This window comes from Bacillus rossius, chromosome 14 (assembly GCF_032445375.1).
Source record: "Bacillus rossius redtenbacheri isolate Brsri chromosome 14, Brsri_v3, whole genome shotgun sequence".
Classification (NCBI taxonomy): domain Eukaryota; kingdom Metazoa; phylum Arthropoda; class Insecta; order Phasmatodea; family Bacillidae; genus Bacillus; species Bacillus rossius.
In genome coordinates, this window is record NC_086341.1 from 11,552,538 (window position 1) to 11,576,388 (window position 23,851).

Below are 23,851 nucleotides of genomic sequence, written 5' to 3' on the forward strand. Positions count from 1 at the left end.
TTTTTCTTCTAATGTTCTGTTGTCCACCTTGCATTGGCATCGCCATAATGTTTCAGCTGCCTGCCGCGGATGTTCCGTCGCCTGAAACCTCTGTCTCAAAGACCAATCACGGTACACTGGTCCATCAGCAGCCCATCATGTCCATGGAAGATGATGAAATGTCTGACCAAGAAGTGGTGAGTTTCATGGTTATCTGAACACGAGTAATTTATGTGGTTTTTTTTTGTGGGAGGGGGGAGAGGGGTGTTTTGAAACATTGAAAAGATGAGGACGTATCTTTTGAAAGACCAGTGACGAAGCTTTTTCTGGCCAACCAAACTGCTACCCATGTCATTAATGTGTGTAATGTAATGATGTTTGTGTTGTAGAGTCAGCTAGAAGATCACGGTCCTTTCAAAAGTCTGAACAAGCTGTGGGAACACAATGCTCACCTCGCTGTCTTCCTCAACTACGTCTTGTCGAATAGTGATCCCTCCAGTTTGGTAAGATGCAACTCCGTGCTAGCGCTTTGGAGCTACTGTGTGCCACTGTTTCTCAATTATTATTTTCATTTTTATGCTTTATTTTATTTATTTATTTTTTTTTTCTTTCATCAGTATCTAACAGAATTATTATGTTTCACTGTTTCAGCTGTTTTACTTAGTAACAGATTTGTACAAAGAGGGAAATGCTAAAGAAATGAAAAAATGGGCTTACGAAATCCATTCCAGTTTCCTTGTTCCATATGCTGTAAGTATACCAAAGTTAATTCAAGTTAACAGAAGTTTGTATTAATATATTTCATTTAAAAACTGATAATTTTTATTTTATTTTGTATTTCACCATTTGTTTTTTTGGCCAGTTTTATATTCTAAAATTATTATATTTTGAAAGTACACCAATGAATGAACTGGTTATGAGAAGTCTCAAAAATTAAGAGATAAAGCTTCTGTTGTAATATCTGTTTAATTTGAATTGATTGCTGCTATATTTTTTTGAAGATTTTTTTCTTATATTTGTTGCAAAAATGTTTGCTAGTTTATTGTACGTGTTTAGCTCATCTTGGCTTCTGGATTCAGTACATGTCCTTGAAAAATTTGAAGCACGTGGTGTTTTGGCATGCATGAATGATCTTTGTAAGTACTCTGCCAGAACACCATGCCTTCAAAAATGTTCAGGAATTTTTTTACAAACATGGGCAAAATCCATAAACCAAGAAGTCAGTAAGGATTCTGGCCATGAAAGCTTATGATCTAGATTTGTTGTTTGTTTCTCATTGCTGTATTGTAATCTGTAATGAAAAATCCTGTTAATTATTATGGTTTTTTGATTGCACTAAGTCTTTGTTTGCATGAATTGTACCATTGAAAAATTCTGCACCCAAAGTTGTAGTGGGCATGTAAAGTAAAACGAAATTAAATATTACCACCGAAACTCAAAAATGTCTAGTATGAATTTTTTTTTGTTATAACACGTAAAATAATGTATGAGCACTGATTTAATTTCTTATAAAAATTAAAACTTAAATTGTATATGTTTAACTTTTCTTTTTAAATTAAGTACATACATTTGCAAAAAAAAAATTGGCTTGAATCGGCAACATTGTTTTCTCTCTTTGTTTTTTTTTCTTCTATTTTTATTATGTTTGCTATGCATATATGCTACGATTCAATACACGGTGCTCAAATTATGTTGCAGTAATTTGAGTACTACGTACTTCTGGTAACAAGAACGCCTAGATACTGTTTGGTTGTAGAAGTAGCCAAAAGTACAGCAATCACGAAGAAAGACGGTGTAGTTTTAATTATTTTCTTGTACTTTTCCAGCCTTTGAGACTGAGCAATGTTGATGAGAACATTGCGCGAGAAATAGACGAAACGCTGATGCATGAGAGTGACAAAGAAGAAATTTTAAGAAAGGTAGTGCATTTTTATGTTTTAGTGATGTACCACTGTAATAATTTTTAATATCTGTTTCCCTATTGGTTTTACAAATTTCTGAATGCCTGATATATTGTTTCTTAGTGATACTTTAAAAACAGATACCCATGAAATTACAGTAGAGTCTCACTAATCCGGACTTGTCCGGACCGGACCCTGTCCGGATCACCGAAAGTCCGGATCATCCGTAATCAACTTTAAAATGTATCAAAAACAAGTTTTATAGGCTAAATAAAAAATCTTTATGCTTAAAAATCAACTGCGTTTTATTATAAGGTACTTAAGAAACTATATACATATGTATGTAACATATATAAAACAATAATATGTATTGTACATACCTACATGTAATTAAAAAGTATAAAACAATTAAAGTTTAAAAACAATTAAATTACTCGAAAAAGTCTGTAATATTCTGTTGTTTTAAAGAAGATTGCCGTCGTTTTGCCATGCGATCTCGTAGGCGCCTCAACGTCAGTAGCTCAGCAGACGTGTCGCTTTGCTTCTCAAAGTAACTCAGCAACCCCTCCAGCATTGTAGTCGCTTCGCCATGAGTTGGGCCAGCTGATTCCTCCGTACCTCCATCGTCATCTTCCGAACTGTCTATTTCAGTTGCTGTGTTTGCAATGCATGCCTCCACGATTTCATCTTCACTTAACATTTGATGACCAATACCGTTGTCATCGTTAATCCATTCTGATATGTCATTCTCCTCTATGTTGGCACAACCCTCCAACTGTTGAAAAACATGTACAAAATCAAAGCTAGTTGAAGTTGGTTGAGTTTCGTCTTGTCCCTGTTTTTCCTGTGAAATGCTTGGCCACAAATTTTTCCAGCTTTTTTGAAGAGTTGACGACTTAATTTCTTCCCATGCTTCTGCGACCAAGTAAATGACAGTCTTCATTGTCACTTTCTTAATATGATCCATTAAGTTAGCTGATGGGTCTGCTTCTTGTTGCTCTAAAAGAAACATGATCATTTTTTTCCTATATCGCCGTTTTATTGCTTCAATCACCCCTTGATCCATTGGTTGTATCAAAGCAGTCACGTTTGGTGGCAGAAATTTTACGAAAATTTCACCGTCTCGCAATTCTTCTTCACTCGAGTGGCATGGTGCATTATCAGTTAACAACACAGCTTTTTCTGGGCGGTTTTCGTCTCTCAAAAACTTTTTTGTTTTAGGAACAAATGTTTCAAAAAACCAAGCTTTAAAAATTTTGCTGTCCATCCATGCTGATTTTTGTGAAGTGTACTGGGCTGGAAGAGCATTTCTATTAAGATTTTTAAGGGCCCTAGGCTTAGCCGATTTGCCTATAACCAATAGTGGAATTTTCAAGTTGCCAGAAGCATTACTACAAGGAAGCAAAGTTACTCTTTCTTTTTTTACCTTATGACCTTTGGCTACAGAATCCAATTTTGATGCTAATGTTTTTTTTGGAAGCATTTTGTAATTTAATCCCGTTTCATCAGCGTTAAACACTTGGCAAGGCTCTAAGTTTTCATCTTTAACAAACTTTTCAAATTTTACTTTAAAGTCTTCACTTGCACTATTGTCACCTGACAACATTTCACCACTTACACTAAGTTCACGAATACCGTGTCGATCTTTCCAACGAGATAACCATCCCACACTGGCAGTAAAAGCAGGGTCACCTTTTAATTTTTCATTGAGTTTGAGCGCGAACGCTTGTAATGTTACGCCCGACAGCGGAACGCCTTGTTCACGTTGTTGGCAAAACCAAATGTACAAAGCCTCGTCTAAAGTTTCATTTTTTGGTTTTTTTAACGTGCTTCTGTTACCCAGACTGTCCTTACCATTTTAGCACAAAAAAACCTCAATTTCTTTCCGATTTTTTTTCCAATCAGAAACAGTTTGTTTTCCCACTCCTAGATCTTGCGCGATTCTAGTTAATGATTCACCCGCATCAATACGAAATAAGGCTTGGAGTTTTTGCTCCATAGTTACAGTCACTTTCTTACGTTTAGTAGCCATTACGTTGCTCTTAATAAGTGTACACAATACAATGCTCGCACTGAATAAAATTAAACTGTCACAAACACTTGTCACCAGCACGAGTAACCATCGACTGAAGGGAACAAAACAAAACAACTCACAGGTATAGATAGAGTGAGTCACTTCTTGGAAAAGACGATGAGCGGAAAACTAGCGGTAATACTCCCGGCTACTGAGGGCAAGAGGACCCTCTCTTACAAATATATTTTCTTATTTTCCTTTGTCACAATATTCTTATTCATCATTTACGTATTTTTTATATCCGTCCGGATTAACCGGATGTCCGGACTAGCGGGGTCCGAATTAGCGAGACTCTACTGTAGTTCATTAATTTCAACCATTCAGTTGTCATCCATATTTTCTATTTACCTGTTTATATTTCTATAGGTATCTCTTACTCCAATTTTTTTGTATTTTAAGGCTGTACTTGAGTGTTGTGTTTGTTAATTTGTCAAAGGCATAATATGTACTGTGCTATGCACAAATTTTATGTGATAAAATACTTTTTTCTCATTTACCAAAAATCCTTATAATAAATAATTCTATTAAGGTACAGACTTATTACGTAAAAATATTTAAATTCCAGAGACTTGCATTGTTATTATTGTTTAACGTATTGTATCATTTTTATATTGTTTATTGGATCTGTTATCAGTAATTTGATCTGTGTTGATTTACATCCATATCACCTATCACTGGTTTTTATTAGCTTTTTTAAAAGAGTTTATAAAAAGCTGTTTTTTTCCCCTTTTTCATTCAGATATTTTGGAAAGCCAGAAGCAAAGCGAAAGAAGAGCTGAACGAACAGCTGGCTGATTTTCAGCAGAAGAGAACGGCTGGCTTGGGAACGATATTTGGGCCAGCAGACGCTCAGTTGGACGAAAGTATTCACGACAAGAACAAAGAGATGAAGATTGTGGAGTCCATTCTCCTGCCGAAACTGGAGCCGTACATGTGAGTAACCACGCACACGCTGTGTTCAGTCTCTTTGTATATCGTCAACTAGGGATGGGCCAATCAAAACCTCAGATCCTCAGAAAACCATCAAATCCTTAGTATTTAATGTATTAAATATTCGAAGCAAAGGATTCCGAGGAAAATTTTAAAAGGAATGAAGTAAATTAAATAATTTGACACTGATAACCTCTGGAGTTTAACTAGGCCAAATGTTTTCCTTCATGCCTTACCTGTTACCATTTCCGTAGATGTTGTTCTTTTAACATGTAATCATGTAAATAAAATTACGATATGTTTTGATTCTGGATACTTAATTTGTGAAACAGAAATGGTAGAGTGTTTTAACATTATATTTTATATTTTTCATTTACTGTGTATGTGTGTGTGTGTGTGTGTTTGTGTGTGTGTGTGTGTGTGTATGTATGTATATATATATATATATATATATATATATATATATATATATATATATAATTTTTTACCCTCGACAATTAGATTCGGATCCAAGGGGTATATTGAAGGTACTCTCTGAGATTCAATTTCAAGATTCAGTTTGGAGAAAATTGGGATCTGACCCATCACTATAATCAACATTGCAAGCGATGTTCAGTAAGCTTCCGAAAGTCAAACTGGGGTCAAAGTTCAAGGAATTGTGTCACAGTTGAGCAAAAAAAAACCTTAATATTTTAGTCCATCTGAATTGTTTTTTTATCAAGAAATAATATGTTGAAGTAACATAAACATAATTTATAACAAATGTATAAAAGCAAGGTTGCAAACACGTGTCCATCACAGCAAAAAAAAACTCAAAAATGTTGCTGTCGCACATACGTAGTAAATATCAACATACGATCATGTACAATACCATTCTCACATGCAAAATACATTAACTAATCATATGTTTGAAGTTCAAGGGATATTGTTAATCCCGGACAAAAAGGTGTACCAAAGTGCGTGGATTAGAAAAATTAATGTAATAGTTTTTATAGTGCATCTCTTATTGAATCACTTTTAAACCACATTGTTCTTAATGTATCTATCTGTTATAGACCAATTGAATAAAAAATTATTTTATCATAAAAAAATGCAGCATATTAATATCACCACTATGTTGGTGGAGTAGGTATTTACAGCGGCTTTTATAAAAATAAAAACATTAACACCGAAATAAATCAGTTTTGAAAACGAAATTTGACTGGAAGCAAAACCGTAAAATCTTGTGTCTACTCACATGAAAACATGAGTCAGGGGTTTTCCCCTCTTTTCTTTTATTACCCGGCGCTCTCAGCCTAAAGGCCTTGCCGCCCCGGGCGTGGATGCGGATCACGCCACATACGCAACCAGGAAGGGCGTTAGGGCTTCGGGCTATACACAGGAGCTGAGGCTACCCATCCCAGCATGTGTACCACCATCTGCCCCCTACCCCACTCGGCTGACCAGAAAGTTGGATGCTCCCTCAGCCCTCCGGAGTTGTCAGCACTCCTGGCGCCTGCCCCGATCACCCGCCTCACGCCGGGACTCCTCAAACCACCCAGCAAACCCGCGGTCCGGTGGAGGCCTACCCAACTTCTCCCGGCTGTCCCGGACCGGTGAACCGGAGCTGCCTCCGTTGCTCACCACGTCAGCACGTCTCAGGGCTAGCTTTGAATATATATACTGTATAGAAGTCGCCAGCCCAGGTTAAAATTTCTAATACGGTTTGAGGTAGTTGGTTAATTCACCGCCGCAATCGCCACCATCTCTAGGGCATCGACTTGTGGTGGTCCCTAGCGGACAAGTGTCGAACTCTTCAAACACCCCTTCCTCACCCTCCCTCAAACATGCTTTGTCTTCCACCCACCCTCTACCCCACCTCTCATCCCTACAGTTTTGATGACGCACAAACTCCCGTTGAACGACCTTGAGCTGTTGGGTGGGGGGTTGCGGGGGAATGACTGCGGGCGACAGTGCTGCACTCTAACGTGTAAATAACAACCCAAGACGATACAGGGCGTTACGGCAGCGCACTGCAGGCGGTGAAGTTCCCAAGCTGCTCATCATACGCTCCTGAAAAACGTAGAGTAAATCATATCCACTCGCGACTTCTATACAGTATGTATATTCAAAGGGGCTAAGGGGACCCTCGTGTTCGCCCCTGAAGCACACGGGGCCACGTCTGCTCGCGGCACGTCGCCCCTGTGGTCCCCTGGGTGGCGACGCCTCGCTTGTTGCCCCCAGGGAGGACGTGGAGCGGGACAACGTGGACCCGCGCCGCTTCACCACGGCCGCCGCGCTGTGCACGGTCATCGGCAAGGTGTTCGGGCTGCGCGGGCCTCCGGCGAGCGCGCTGATAGAGCGCTGCCCTACGTTCGTGTCCAAGGACAAGAGCCTGAAGGTGAAGCTCATCAGCAAGACGACCAGAAAGGTACGGCATTCTCGGACACAGCGTTTTACGGTTTCAATCTGAGATTAATTTGCTTTTTAAAAAGGGAGATTTCAGTATTATTGTTTTTGTTTTTTTTACATAAATTTTTGTCACTGCATAACTACAGTGTACTAGCTGCAGTACCCGGCGTTGCCCTGGCTAAAACACATGGAGCTTTGTTGTCTGCGAGTTGAAGCGAACTGGATAGCGCCATATATGACAGTGTGTTGGACGTAGAGAAATGTCACGCAATTACTGTTTGAATGTTTATGATCTATGATTTTTTTTGTTTGCTCGTGGCGATCGGTTATTTATTGTTAATTATAAATTATTAAGACCATTAATCGAAATAAAAACTATCCTATCCCTCAAATTGGAAAAAAATTACACATAAATGCCAATTTTCATCGAAATCGGTTGACTTGGTGATGAGTTCACTGGAAACAAACATTAGGTCACTGGATTTATATATATTAAGATTATTCAACAAAAATGACACTAATTTTTTTTTGTTACTAAGTCACTAAAAAAAGTGTAACTTCGATACATACATAGACATAAATACTAGGATCAATATAAATAATTCAGTTAGCGTTTGACTTTGAGTAATAATGAATGTTTTAATAAAGTAAAATTAGTACGATTTCCTATCTATCGTGTTCTTACGTTTTGTTATAAACTTTGTGCTAAATAAATGGTGTTTATTGAATTAATAAAGCAAACCATCAGCGTTTGATTTGAATTTTTTTTTTTTTTTTTTTATAAATGCTGATTGATTCAGTGATCTTTCTGTAGTCACATTTTAGTGCTTTATATTGTATTATCTTGCATTTGGGTGTTGTACGGCGTTTTGGTGTTGTTTTGGTTTTATCGCAGTTTTACGTAAAATCTTTTTCCTAGTCATTATTCTTGCAAGTTACACAGAATTATTGTTTTCTAGACTACATTGGTGGATTGGTTTCCTACCACGATGGCAATAAGGGTTCAGTTAAATAATCTTTGTTTGTGGTTGAATTTTATGAATGTTTATAAAGATGATCACATGTAGCTGTAGACATAATATTTCTCACAGATTTGTGGGTAAAGTTTCTGTTACTTCTATAAAAAGTTATTCAGTTTTAATGCATATGCTATGGAAAAAATTTAAAAAAAAAATTAGGCAAAAATTAATAATATTTTAGAATTAATATCTTTCTTACAATAAATTTTCCCCGGGCCTATATTTTTTCACACTGAAATTTTCTCACCACTTTTGCCAATTTTATCACTGATTCTGTCTTAATTCAGCACCGCTATTGGCCAGATTTGTTTATCTTTTTTTGGAGTCCCTAGGCATAACGGTGTAAAAACTAATCGGTTGTTAAATGCAATAGAGGACAATTCAGTAAATCAAGGTATATACATTTTGAGTTTTAATATGTTACTGTAACTTTTTTGTTTTGTACCGAGCATTGATTAAGATATTAGTTTTAAGAAAGCATGTAAGTTGCTCTTTCTTTGGTTCAAGTATTCTTTGTAAACATTTTAAATGTAGCAACATCATTTATAGTATGTTTATAACTTGCTTTTAAACATTACTATTTATTTTTTCCTTATGAATTCTTTATTTTCTCATGAATTTTCTTGCATTTAAATGAGGGCTGCATATATGAGAAAAGATCAAATTAAAATTTTGGACATTAGCATTACATTATTGTTTTGCAGATTCTTTTCGTAAAAACGTCTAGAGTGGTGTGCAAAATTAGGGTTTATCACCCATTCACATTAAAAGAAAATTCATGCTAAAAATTCATTGTAGTTCTCTGCATTAGGTTCGGAAATATTGTAGGCTGGTGCATATTTACTTTTAAATAAATATTAGGGTTGATATATAAAATTTATTTGTGAAAATTTGCATGAAAAATACTTTGTGTGTTTTGAGTAGTACAGTAGAGTCCCGCTAATCCGGAGCCCGCTCGTCCAGATGTTGATTAATCCTGACAGGATAAAAATAAAAGCAATATTATTGTTTTATTTTGTTGAATCTACGCGTCAGTTAGTAGGTTAAAAACTTAGGTCTATGTCTACTGTGGTGATTGAAACTAAAATTAAGCTATAGTCCCATCTAGTCCAGAATAATGTGGCACTACTGTACTATGGATGTGTTCAGTATGTGTTTTTTTTTTTATATATATATAATGTTTCTCTCTTGTACTGTGATAGGTAGTTGTCAGAGGCCATCACTTTGTGTTACATCAGTATTACACCGTCACATATTGCAACCATTGCCAGCTGATAATATGGGGTATTGGCCCACAAGGTTACCAATGCACAGGTAATTCAAATTCATATTTATTATTATTATTATTATTATTATTATTATTATTATTATTATTATTATTATTATTTAACTATTATCTTACTCATGTTTTGTAATTAATTTTAGTTTATCCTTAATGTGCTTATTTCAATCTGTTTGTCACTGTTTCTGAGCATGTTTTGTGGATTTATTTTATTTACTTGGAAGTTTTTTTCCCCCAGACTGTTTTCTGAACATCCATCGAACTTGTGTGAAGGTCGTGGAGGAAAACTGTCCCGGCCCAGTTACCAAAAAAGAGAAGGCGAATGACAGGATAAGCAAGCTTATGGATAAAATCCGTCCACAACAGGAGTCGAGGAGAAAGCCAAGCTCGCTGAATTCCATCCATTGTAAGTAATAGTTGTTCACGTTCAGCGGTTTATTGATGGCTGCGTGCAGTGCAATTCAATGCTATGCTGCTGCTGTTGTTGTTGTTGTTGTTGTTGTTGTTGTTGTTATAATTGTTGTGGTTGTTATTCCGTGATTACTTTACATTGCTGCTGTTTTTAGTGTAGTTGGGAGTTTCGTGAGTGGTTTAGTTATATTGGAGATGGTACGTTGAGAATGTTGTATCAGCTCAACATGAGCATCCTTTGTCCATCCTCAGGAAGAAGGGCGGACATTTTAGTTGTTGTACGGTCATGGTACCAAAAGATCATGGTTGGGCGATGAGTTGAAAATAATATATAATTATGTAGTTGAGAAGCAATTTTCATGGCTGTGGTCTGGACAGTGCAGATTCATAAACTTTCTGGACCTTTTATTTAGAATACATTGACTATAGTCTCTGGTGTCAAGCTCACAACAAGACTTTACAATTAGAGGTGTAAAAGTAACGAAAAAAAGCGTACCCATATGTATTCGTTACAATAACAATTAGTACTCGTTACTATCGTATCGTTACGTTACTCGTTACTTCTGATACCGCATAACATGCAGCAACGAATCGAGTCGTATTGCGTACGTCCTGATAGTTTTTCCCGTGCTCATAGCACGACACGGCTGTCACGTCTCTTTCTATCCTGACTTAACTTGTCACGAGAAGTTGTATCATCTTGCTTTCAGACCGAAAACCACAGGGAAAAAAAAGAAGAAATGTTTAAAAGAGTAAAAAAAAAAATGAAAATAACTTTAAATGACTTTTAAGTAATAAAGTAAACAATCCATCAGATATATTATAAAAGTTAAATGAATAGAAATTATGTTCATAAAACACGTTGCAAACACACACATACTTCTCAAAACAAAACAAAAACAGCGGTTATTTACATCATACCAGTAAATCAAACCAAGAATTACTTATAAGATGATGATAATAATAAGAATAATACTTAAATAAACTTATTTTGGAAAGTGGGGAGGGTATTAATGTGTATTGTTTACATCAACATTTTGTATTCTTTAGCATAATGTTCATAAAGTATCAGGTACTGATTATTATTATTTTTTGCTCCACCAAAGTGCATTATATTGATACTAGAGGTTTATTTACCAACTGTTGTAGTGTGTAAATTATACTATTCTATTAATATTTTAAATATTATTCTTATTATTATTATTATTATTATTATTATATTTTAAAATTTGACATTGATATTTAGGCTGAATTACTGGGGAAAATAACAATCTAAGTTAGAATTTTATTATAAAACGAAAAAAAACAAGCACATGTTCCTAGACATGGCATATATTGCAAGTAACGTATTGGTCCGAAAATAGGCCGACCCCTTCTACAGCACACTCAAAATCAGGGAAAACTGCATTTTTCAATTTATTTGCTTGAGCCCACCAGCGACACACATTCTTCTCGTCAACACCATATTTCCGCCCAGCTTCCTCATTATTTGTGGTTTCTGCATATCTTATTTAACATACTTTTGAAATTGGCAGAAAAAAAGCAAACAATGTTTATTTTTTGAATGATCGATAAAATAGCATCGTAACGTAAGACAACAATATGATAGTGTTACGATTCGAAACACCCATAATTCCGCAGTTAAACTCGCGATATCGTTCACACGACAATCCGGATATTTGTCTAAAAATGTTTTAAAAACATTCAACACAATAGTTTTCTGTGCACTTTTCAAAGACTTTCCTGTTCTGTGTTTTACAAAACTCGGTCCGGCGTCAGCCATAACAAACCGTGCGTGAGCGAATCCGAAATACAACTGTTGCGCCAGGCATCAACTGTACACCGTACACACGGCATCTGCTAACATAATTGTAAGTAAATACTTGCTGACACATTAAACTGTATTGGATATCAATGGTGAAACGCTATAATGCTATATAACAATTGTTATAAAAAAGGCATGGTAAAAATACTTACAAATGGTACGTAACCAAGGGACTATTTCTTGCGCACGAATAATGTGCGCAGCGGCCGGCAGCTAATGAAAATGTTTGTTTACAAGAGGCTTTGTTTATTCCAAAACTCAGGTAAGAGTGAACGGAGAATACGGTAAATAACCTTACGGCAAAATAATTGCTGTTTTTACTAATTGTTTACTGTAAATACCACATTTTACAAGCAAATAAAATTACCGCAGCCTGTTAAATACAGTTAAAAAATAACCAGACCGAGATTTTAAAAGCTATGTGCTACAAGTGACCACATCTGTGTACTTAACTTAAAATATGATACTTTATTGGGGTCAAGTGTGTTTATTATTTTTCTAAGCTGGAAAAATTACTAATTCCACATAAGTACAGCAATTTTAGGTCAATAAATTGTATATCTGATAACATTTTTATGCCATAAGTGATTATCCTTGAAATGTATGTGTTTAATTATACTATTTTGGCTAGTGCCCCATTATAGGCCGACTCTAGATTTCAAGGTTGACAAAACTGGCAAAAAAGGTCTGCCTGTTTTCGGACCAATACGGTAACATCCGTCACAAACACAGTGCCTTGTCCTGTCTCCTGTTATCACTGGTTGAAATGCTCGTATACTCGGTATCTTTCTCAAAGTGGATTACCGGTAGATATCGAGGCATCGGCCCAAACGCGAAGGGTTGGCATCACCGCTTCCTCTGAATCAAGTCGCGGTACTTGCTCCATGTCATCTAACAGATGGTCAGCTCTGTATCTTAGTCTGAGGATGAACGGGAGTGAAGCTGGCGAGGGATTGAAACGTATTAAATATTCTCTCTTGCCAAACTCCTGCGGGAGTTTTGAATCTTGGTGTTTTGGAAAAATTTTCCCCGTGAAAGAAGGTGGTTGTGTGTTGCTTGCAGACGACCCTCGCGCGAAGAAGCCATCCGAGGAGGAAACCGTCGTTCCCACTGACGGCGAACCTGTGCCAGGTGAGCACATTTTTCTTGATATTGTCGCATGCACAAGTGGTATGATCACCAGATTCACCCGAACAGAGGCGAAGGTTTTCTACTTGGAAACCGTTCGCAAACACATAGGTCGGTCTGCGATCCCGCGCACCAAGAAAAATCTTGAGTAGACTTAAACCTAACAAAAAAGCAAAATCGTATAAATCTGCTTGACCATTCATGATGCAGCGGTAATTTAAATTCTTGAATTTATGAATTACCTTTATCTAATATATTGCACCTAAATTTTCATACTATTTTTTTCCCCCCTTTATTAAGGAACGGGGAAAATAAGTGTAGACAGACAGATTATTTGGTTGCAAAGTGACCCTGTATACTAAGAAACAATGATGAATTAATTAAGGGTGTGTTGCATTACTTCCATCTGCCTACAAGTCTGAAAGAAAAGTAGGTTTTAGCACAAGTTTTCTTAATTTGTTACCAAAATGGAAAGCATTGTATACATATATATTTATTACATTGGTATTATTGCATATTTTTAAAATAATTTTCCTTCCTAAATGTAATGTTTACCTAAATTGTATGGTAGATGCATTGTGCTACCTACGTTAAATTTTACTTTATATAGTTTTTCGGAAGATTGACAAATACACACCTGTTATGGGGAATTGTGACGTAAGAGTAGCACATCTGCATCTCAGGGTCCAAAACAAGAAAGAAGAAAATGAAATCATCTTATAGCAATTACAAACTCAGAGTTGCACACTATGCCAAACAGACCAACAACTGTGCCAATACATATTCTGCGAGAAGAAAAATGTTTGTTATAGTTTCATAATCTGGAAAGTTCTGAAACTTTTGTTTGGTTTTTATTCAAGACTGGTGTTATTTTCACAACAGTAATTGTATTCATCACATCTCAACATCCGTACAAATGAGGTGATGAGAATACTGCACGTAATTTTAGTATTGTGAAAGGTATTAATCCAGAATTATCTGGCTGTAATCTGGCAAGTATCAAGCTGCTTGTGTTAAGAATTTTTTTTGGATGAACTACTGTGCTGTCATTGTTTTCAGTTCCAAGACAATCGAGTAAGGTAGCAAATAATCACTGCCTTGTTGGGATAAACCGTAACTTAACTCGCGTTTCTTTGCCAGAACGTGTCCAAACATAATCCTAGTAATTGGCAACAGTTTCAATAAACAGTACCCTGCACAAGGCTATAAACTAGTTTCATCACATTCTAGCTGACATTTTGCAACCATCAATATAATTGTCACTGCTAAAATCTTAGAAATAGCAGCAGGGCACACTAATGAAATTTTATGTAATTTTGTCAGGTAATTTTTAAGTTGTGATTATTTCTTATGACTATTAGAGTATACAAAATGTATTCCAGGATAGTTTCGCAACCATAAAGTTTCATGTGGCACACCAATACGCTTGGTACGTCCCTCATGATCACGAGAATGATCACATATACACGAGTTAATGGCGCCAGACATGGGTCCACCAAATTGAGCTTTTTGCATGCGTGGAATTTGGGCAACAGATCAACAATGGATATGACACCAAAATTCGTTCATAAAAAGTAAGGTACTGGCCGTATGCTAGCGTGCTCTAGGAATACGGTTAGGGTACAGGCGCAGCATATTCAACACCCAAACGCTTATTTTTGTGTCTTGGAATATCGTCCTTAGAGTTTATATATAGTTACTGTTGATTTAAATGTTCATTGTAGTGTTACTGGTATTCTTACATTTTATATTTAAAATTTCAGAGGTATATTTCCATAATACTTTTTTGATTACCATATTTAAATCTAGGATACATCATGATATCAGGAAATGTTTTACTGTCACAAACATTTTTTTTTTACACGGTAGCTTAATACTAATTATTAAAAAAAAAAAGTACTGAAAAAAATTTTTTTGTAGTAATCCTGTTATTGGTGTTCATTAATCTAGCAAAATCAATAATCCAGCATTGCTGTGATCCATAATGAGCTGGTTTAGAGAGATGTTTAGTGATATTTTTTTGAATTTGTCCCTATGCTTTTAAATCATTTTGAAAAATAAAATATTTTACCAAATAGTATTAGGACATCTACAGAACATTTTGGTCATGAAACTGGAGAAATCTTTACAAAATAAGTCTGAAATTTAACAGTACAGTGATGAAAGCACAAAATTTTGATTTCTTGAAACTTTTTGCTAACTAGCATTTTGGTTTTTGATGCTTTGCTTCAGATTGTAGTCAAACATTAAATATAAATATTTGATGACTGTCTACATAAATCTCAGGAAAGTATTTTTGAAAATCTTTTAGCTTTCATCCTTTTCTGCAAGTAGTAGATATATTTTTTTTACAAAGTTTTAATTTTGTTCATTTTATATGTATGTGATATTAAAGCGTGGTAAGAAAATTTTACTGAAATATCTAGATAAAATCAAAAATTTATTCGTAAGATATTTTTAGACACCTTTAGCATACATATCCAAAAGTTTGTTTTACAATAAAACAAAAAGGCTAAAACTAATTTTTGTACCAGTAATAAACAAAGTTCACAATTTGATTTTTATTTTTAAGGCTTTAGTTTATCATTATGCTTATTAAGTTTTGTGGCAAAACAATTTTACTTTCTCTCTCTCTCTCTCTCTCTCTCTCTCTCTCTCTCTCTCTCTCTCCCCCCCCCCCCCCCCCCCACATGTGTGATAATAAATGCCTTTGTGATTACGTACTTGCATAAAATACACTGTACTTGCATTCCGGGTTCGAATCTTGATCTGACCATTAGGGGTCAGTGAGTGTTTGAAAAATATTCAATATTCATGAATAATTTTATATTCAGTTTGAAATTTTTATATATAAATTATTCATTACCAAAACATACACCAAATAAGGCTCATAAATTTAATAAAAAAAATTTTTAAGGTATGTAGCTAAACGTTTTTGAGAATTTTAGAATTATTTTGTTCTCAGAAATATGATACACACATTGCTTTGATATGTACCAAATAATCTGTCATAATTAAAATTTTCAAATAACACTCTATTTTTATGTATAAAATCAGTTTGATGAAATATAAACACTTTTCATACTTAAAATATAATTGTTTTTTAAAAATGTAGTGCCAATTTTTTTAATTTTTTTTTTTTTTTAAATTTGCACCACATTATATGGTTCCATATATATTCACTGTGTTTCATATATGTTCACTGTGTGTTAAAACTGGATTCGAAAAATTTTTGATGTTTGAGAAAATTTTGTATTTGATTTAAAATTTGATTCGAAAAGAAACGGAATTTGTAGATGCCTACTGGCTGTCTTGACTTAGGTTTTCTGTGGTTTGCAGAACTCGATCCAGGGAAATTCTGGGATGGTTCCTTGCCAGAGGCCTTGGATGATCCTTTCCCCGATATCCCTGTTCTGTGTAGTAGTTGTGTGTTGTCATTTCCAGCGACCTCCTCGCTCTCAGAGAGTAAAAATAAAAATTAAAAATTAAAAAAAAATAGCATGGGAATTTGTCTGACCTTCTGTCGACCAGCCAAGGTCAGCAGCCAGGCGATATCGGGCTGTCATCTCGTTTTCCCCCAGCAGCGCTCCTTCCTCAGCCCGTGGGTAACTTCTCATGCTCCTAACAAACAGCCGTTGTTGCGGACGAGCAATTAACTTTGTGTAAAAATGTTTCAATGTGCGACCCCCCCCCCCCCCCCCCAGCACTGTGCAGTATTACCACGCCTGAGCTTTCGACTTAGTGCGGTTCAGGGCCATTTAACTAGTTTTTTTTTTTTTTTATCTCGGGCTTGATGTCCCACATTTGTAAGATGCTTTCCCATGCCTAACATGGTCCACACTAGCTGTTCAATTTAATTTAACTTTGCGCGAGTGTCACCTAATAGTGCCGGCCAAATTTTTTTGCAAGCTGGGCTCAATCATTTTGAAGGAAACAAGTGCTCGGAATGGACCTTCAAGACCAAATACTCAGGAGGGCACGGTTACACGTCAACTGTTAAATAACATTGATCTTTAGGAGCAGACATTTTTCGCGAATAAATCTGAACGCCTATTAGACTGCAACAAGGTATACCCGCACGAGCGGTTTCTTCCTTGCGATTGGCGGCCGTCTGCGAGAGAAGTCGTTGCCTTTCTTGACTGAGCCACGCAGGATGCGTTTGCTTTAGCACTGAATTACTCTAATAGGTTTTGTATTAATCAACATGTACCTGAAAGAAATTCACCCAATCACGGAACACAGACGGTGCTACACTGTTTTAACTTATAACTAGTCTCGGAATCTTTTCGCGAAATATGCATGGCCCTATTGATCTTCATAAAAATGCAGGAGTGTGTATCTAGTACGTATCGCTCTATAAGCACTGCCTGGACGACACATTTTCAAATAAAAATGCTGCGCCAAAGAAGATTTTTAAACATCTTAGGCTGTGTCCCAATGACATGTACATATTCCCCTTTCCCTACTCTAACGTCCTACCTCCATATTTCTCTTGCTTTTTATCCCCACGCTGACAGCTCACAAGATGTTTGGCCTGCACATACTTCTATGGATGACTTGTTTTCACACTATAAGAACTTTCATATGGATATGTTTCTAGCAAAAACAGGCCCATAGAAGACATATGTGCATTTTATTTCAAAATTGTGTTTAAAATATTGGCGAGTATTGGTTTGCTTAAGAAAATAATAAATTATATATTCACATAATTTTAATAAACAAAGTTGTCTTTTCCCGTTGCCTAGTCCAAACATAATTGCACCAGGATTGTTTATGATCAAGGCACTGACTGACCGGCACAATGATTTGTAAACACTTCCATTTATTTTATAACAAAATTTAGATTTTTTTTATGATGGATTGTATAGTCTGTGGGCCTGTTTTAGGTTTTGCGGACCACATATTGAGTAGAATTGGGCGTAGTTGCTGGAAAAACACTCCGTATGACTTTGACTTGATCTGTCATATTGGAATTATTATTCTTGCTGATTCTGGAACTCTTTTGATGAAAAATTTCAAAAATGGTACCTGAGAAGTAAATTTATAGGCATTTCCCAGGAGTGAAATATTGTGAGAAAGTGACTTCTAGTAAATAACCATTAGAAAATTCACCAGGCTGAAACTTGAGTTACAAATACTTTCTTGACTCTGTAAATAGAGATTAACATAAAGCATATGGCAAAACAAATGTGCTACAAAACACGAATGTAATGCTTAATTAATAATATGAATATGTAGTAACCCTGCATTGGGGTAAAAACAAGCCGTAAGTCCATATTTTATAGCAGTACATCAAATAGTGTATGTAGGTTATGTGCTTCCTTACAGGAGATTATTACAGAATGGTGTGAAAAATGCCGGAAACATATAATCATGAGTCTTATGCTGACGTACTAATAAAAAACATTAACTTGAAAACAAGGCGTATGTCAGCATAGTAAATTCCAGCTTATAATAACATTTTGCAGCTGACAGCTGCACAGAATTATCTTTAAAAAAAATCACTTTGCTAAAGATATTCCAAAAGACTAATAATTTGGACAAATGAATTCATACTGTTAAAATCTCCAACCCCCCCCTTTTTTTTACCGGAAGAAATGCACTATAGTGTTATGTTTTTGCTCATAGAAACAAAATACAAATCCCCGATCATTTCTTCTCTGATCACAGGAGCTTGGAAAAGTTTTTAGGGAGAATTATTTTCTCCAGGCTGTCCAATTTAATTTTCTCTTCTGGCACCACGACTCACTGAATGTTCGATAAGAGGGATGGATTTGTACGGAAGGATGCCATCTTAGTTTTAGCAGATTTTAGACTGTAAGCTGTGTTAAATAATAGCATATAATTAAATGCTTGGAAGTTAATTAGGCTGCTACTATAGGATTTTGCCATGAATACTTTAGTGTTTAGTATAGAATTCATATAACAGAAAATCATAGGAGATAGGTCATAGACACACCAACAGTGAGTTTGTGTCATGCCTCTATGTTCGCAATACGGTCATATAGTAAGATCTGGCAACTTCCTATCATTCTCCTTGGCGAAACCCATCCGCTTAGTGATGCTTCCGGCTGCTAGCGAACTAAAATAGCTATTAACAGTTTAGTTTAGAATTTCATCAATAGAGGCGTTGCCTTGAATTTGTAACGCGTTATCGTTTGGTGCATCCATCACATCTTGCCTAGGGGTTACCTGCCTTCCCACAAAATGAACCTGAAGATTGGTGTCCCTATTTAGCTGATGTGTATTATATTACAAATGATTACATTATTATTTAATAAATAATTAATATTAATAAATTAGATAAACATTCAACATAGTTATTTATCATTATTAGTTATAATTTATCTGGATTATTTTACTAAATTAAATAAATAATTTTATACACATGTGCATATTAATATTGAATACTGTGTATTTATTTTAATTTTTTTGGATTTATGCTTTACAAATCGTATTTATAGTAGCATTTCAGTCATTTTTATTATTTTATTTATATTAAGGATTTGCATGCAAGATTAAAGTTAGTCTTTGATAACGTCAAGTGAGTATAACATCTAACGCGTGCACCGAAATTTTTTTTAAAATTAAACAATTACTCGTCTTTCTGTTCCTGTATATCCATCTTGAACGAGGCCACGCGTTATTGCCTTCTCGAAAAGAACAATACACGATAAATTCCGACCATTTGTGTTCCCCCCCCCCCCCCCCAACTCAACGAAGTAACGGCATTAAGCGACTCTCGTTAAAATATTATTGCCATTCGTTTTACGTTTCAAAACAGTCGTTTGCAACTGACAAGCCGGTCACAGCAGGTTGTCGCGTCGGTGCAGAGAGTTTGTTTATTTGTTTGTTTGTTGCGTGTCGAAAGGGTATGAGGAGGCGTCGATCGTCAGGCAGAAGTTTTGTTCGCTTAGGCGAAGCGTAATTTTGCCCGTTCCCGCGTGGCACGCTGTGATTGTCCCGTGCAGACGAACGACTTTGTAGTTGACACCCGTCCGTACGTAAAAGAGTTATAGAAGTCTCCCGGCTTACTTCGGGATTGAGTTATTCACGAAAAAAACGTCAAGTCGTAAACATAATACGACTCGTGGTCTAAAGTGCTAATCCAAGGCTGGGATACGCAGTAGTAGTAGTAGTAGTAGTAGTAGTTTTATTGTCCAAGTCGACTACAAAAATATACATTTATATTGTACATGCAGTATAGGACTCGTCAAGAATATTAAACATTATGAATACACATTTAAGTACAATCATATACACATAAACAAAAATAATAATACAAAACAAATAATGTACATCATATATGATAATAATAATAATACATTTTTAGCTTAGTTTTGCTTCCATAAAATCATTAATAGAATAAAAACTGAATTCCAACAGCAAATCTTTCAGTTTTTTTTTAAATGCACAAAGTTGGTTTTCTGATTAAAAATGTGATGGAAGTTTGTTATAAAGACATATAGCAGAAGCCTTTGATGTTACTGCAAATAACAGAGAAATTATTGAGATTGATCACTGAGCATTTTGATGATATTCAATCATACAAATTTCTACAACCCTTGCAAAAGTTTTGTTTTTTATAAAATAAATTAATGGAAATAATTGGGTATAACTGTGGATCAGAAAAATGGAAGGAGAATAATGATTTTATATGATTATTTATTTTATTTATTTATTATTATTATTATTATTTGAGTGCCTACCAACAGTCAAAGCCTTTAACAGGTAGGCACTTAACAAATATTACACAAAGAAACAACAATAACATACACAAAACACAATGATAAACACAACAATAAAAATGGGACAACACAAACATAAACACATGACAAAGGACCCTTATAAGATTAAGTAGCTAAATTTGTCAAATTTAAATTAATTCTTATCAATGATATAACAATAAAACATTATTTACATCAGAAGTTATCTTAACTGCAAGAAAATTAATAATTCAAAATATCTTTCATAGAGAATTTCGCCCTTTGGAAAGGGTCTAAATCTTTCAACATATCATTACAATTATCAGTACACCGTTTTGATAATAATTTTAAACAACGGCAAGTTTTCAGGTGGTTTTATTAATTGATTTAGTTAAGGCCCTCTCAAACTGTCAAATATTTGTCTCCAATATATTTATCAATAGAGTTGGGAGGGGAAGGATTTGGACGGAAAATGGCTTCCAATTTTTTCCAAATATATTTGGACAGATAACCTCAAATATGTTTCTAGTCTTATCAAACTTTCAAAGTTTATTTTTCGTCTGAGCTATCTCAAACTTTTTTCATTTTTAGTTTCAATTTTGAAACTAAACAGCGACGAATGGAATTTTTAAACTTATTATATTATATTTGTGCATTTTTTGAACATTCATAATTCTACATAATATTTGTTACACAATAAAGGAAACGATGAGTGATTTTTTTTTTTTAAGTTATAGAAACAGAAGCATAATTTAATTTTTACACAAAATATTTTTACTTACGACATTTATATAAAAATTATATTAATTACACAATTTTCATAACCTCTTTAATAGCCAATGTGCTCGACGCCATTTTAAAGAATCGTGACGGAAACGGAAGTCATTTCCGTTTTCACTAGGCACGATTTTAATTTCATTGATTGCATCCAACATCCAACATATTTTAGAACCAGTCTTGTAAGCAGAATATGCGACGGAAACTCGAGTCATCCAACTTTTCAATCAAACATGGCTGTGCTGTGTGACGTTTTCGGTGACGTCATAACCCTCCACAACTTCGTTTGACGCAACTTGTTGGAAGCGAAAGTTCGACAGTGTGACACGACCTTCAAACATTTTAAGGTTGGTTACACAGAGCAGTTGAAATGATGACAAGTGTATACAACTGTAAATTGCGCGGGAAAACCTTTTTACAGTCATTTCTGCATGTTACGTTATGTTAGTTGAAAGGTGTTTTGCCCGACAGACGATTGATACGCGGGGAAAATAATCGGTTGGAACCGGTGAAACGTGAAGGAAAACGGGAAGAACTCGGGGAAATCGGCAGAAGTGTAAGAGTGTGGGAACCCATGCTTTGTCTTGGTTGGAAACAATGGTGGTTTGTGTTCTAGTCTGCTGGAATCCGAACATAGTTTTACCTACCGCACGTTGACTTAGCCTTATGGTGGATGAGTGCGCAGCTAAGAACTGCAGCTGATAAGGCCGAACAATGAGTTGCATGGACGGTTTGTTTTGTTTGGTGGCCCGGGGGGGGGGGGGGGGGGGGAGAGAGAGAGAGTTGGAATTCTCAGATAACTTTCGCGCAACAATCACGCGTTCCATGGCAGTTAATAACACGTTGCATCCATGCGACGTTTAACCTGGTTAATTGCTACGATGGCAAATGTCTATAATAGGACATGTTTTCAGCCAGTTAAATGGCTGGGAACAATGGCAGACTAATGTTTTGCAATGTTCTGAAGGAAAAAAAAAAATCGAGTTAAAAATAATGCAACGGGAGATGTCGGATTTAAAAGGATAAATATAAATATGAAATATGTCTTGGGCCCGTGCCTTGGGACTGTGCCTTGGGTCCATGCCTGGGAGTAGGCCGCAGCCAGGAATTTGTGAAGGAGAGGGTTACAGTGTAACCGGCATATCATTTCTTATGAGCAAGTTTTCTTTATAATTGAAATTCAAAATATAATTGACTTGACACAATAAAAATCCCGGGGAATAGTGGACTTTTAAGAAACTCCCAACGTTTACGCACAGAAATTTTAGAAATGATTTGGCTTGAAGGAAAAAAAACAACTGAACATTTTATATTTCGGTTAAGTATGCACGGAGGGGAAAAAAGAAAACTTACAAAAAAGGTGTGCAAACCTGAATTAAATATAGGCAACTCAGAAAAACAATTTGCCTCTTTTTTTTTTGTGTAAAGCATGTCGGGCTTTAACGGGGAGAATACACATTATTGTAATAATGTTCGCAGGCTTTCACGGCCATTGTCTGAAGTAGCTTGGCTTCTGAGCTGTTAGCCGCGTCCTAGGCGAATAGTTCGCCGACGTTTCGGACGACATTGCAGTCGCCATCATCAGGGAGCTGTTACCCACAGCAAATAACTGCTCCCTGATGATGGGCGACTGCAGTGTCGACCGAAACTTCGGTGAATTATTCGCCTTAGGACGCGGCTACAACCCAGGAGCCAAGCTACTGCATACATTATTGTAGCCCACTTAGAATTATAATAATCCTTCCAGAATTGTATCTCGGTAACCTTAATGCAGCTAGGTTGGTACAATTGAATTATTCTGTCTTGAAATTCTTCTTTGATTCTCATAGGCGTGCCTACAGGGGGAGCTAGGTGGGCCATGGCCCCCCCTATTGTAATCACTCAGATCGGCATTTTCTCTAATGCGTTCGTTAATATTCGTATATCTCTGGCACTGTGACACTCAAACTGTGTTTCAGCGTTGCAGCGTGCTAATTAACAATATTTTAAAACATTTTATCGTTCTGGAAATACAACCGCCTTAGTTTATTTAAAACACAAAGTCCCTTAAAATGGCCAAGCAAAAAAAAAATATTTAAATAGGTTTTTTAAAGTTCTGTAGTCTGAATTGCTGTGTTTGCATTCACTAAAAAGAAGTTCATTTCAAGGTAGATCTGGACCAAGCTATTGGAAAATTCGAGGGGGGAAAATGTGTAAGTATCCTTTAAACATTGTCTATGGAAAAAAAACATATTTTCAAGATGGTTAAAATTATACGGATATAAATATTAACTAGTAAACATATCTCGTTGATACTGCACAAAAATATAAACACTGCAGTGAGTGAATGTATTTAGGCTATTTAACATTCTAAATTCAGCTTCTGATCTAAAAATATAGAAGCCCCCCCCCCCCTCCCTAATGGAAATGTCTGGGCACGCCTATGTTG

The 23,851-nt window shown here is 35.8% G+C and overlaps 1 protein-coding gene across 3 annotated transcripts in view; it reads left to right on the forward strand.

Annotated features, from left to right (window-relative positions):
* The window catches only part of LOC134539148 (rho guanine nucleotide exchange factor 11-like), a 517,952-nt gene that overhangs the window by 126,040 nt on the left and 368,061 nt on the right, over positions 1-23,851 (forward strand). For all 3 annotated transcript variants that reach the window (XM_063380904.1, XM_063380905.1, XM_063380906.1), the window contains 9 exons: positions 57-176; positions 369-482; positions 631-729; positions 1,806-1,898; positions 4,694-4,887; positions 7,108-7,294; positions 9,497-9,608; positions 9,815-9,982; positions 12,875-12,943. In XM_063380904.1, coding sequence (XP_063236974.1) covers positions 57-176; positions 369-482; positions 631-729; positions 1,806-1,898; positions 4,694-4,887; positions 7,108-7,294; positions 9,497-9,608; positions 9,815-9,982; positions 12,875-12,943 — 1,156 coding nt within the window. The remainder of the gene's footprint in view (positions 1-56; positions 177-368; positions 483-630; positions 730-1,805; positions 1,899-4,693; positions 4,888-7,107; positions 7,295-9,496; positions 9,609-9,814; positions 9,983-12,874; positions 12,944-23,851) is intronic.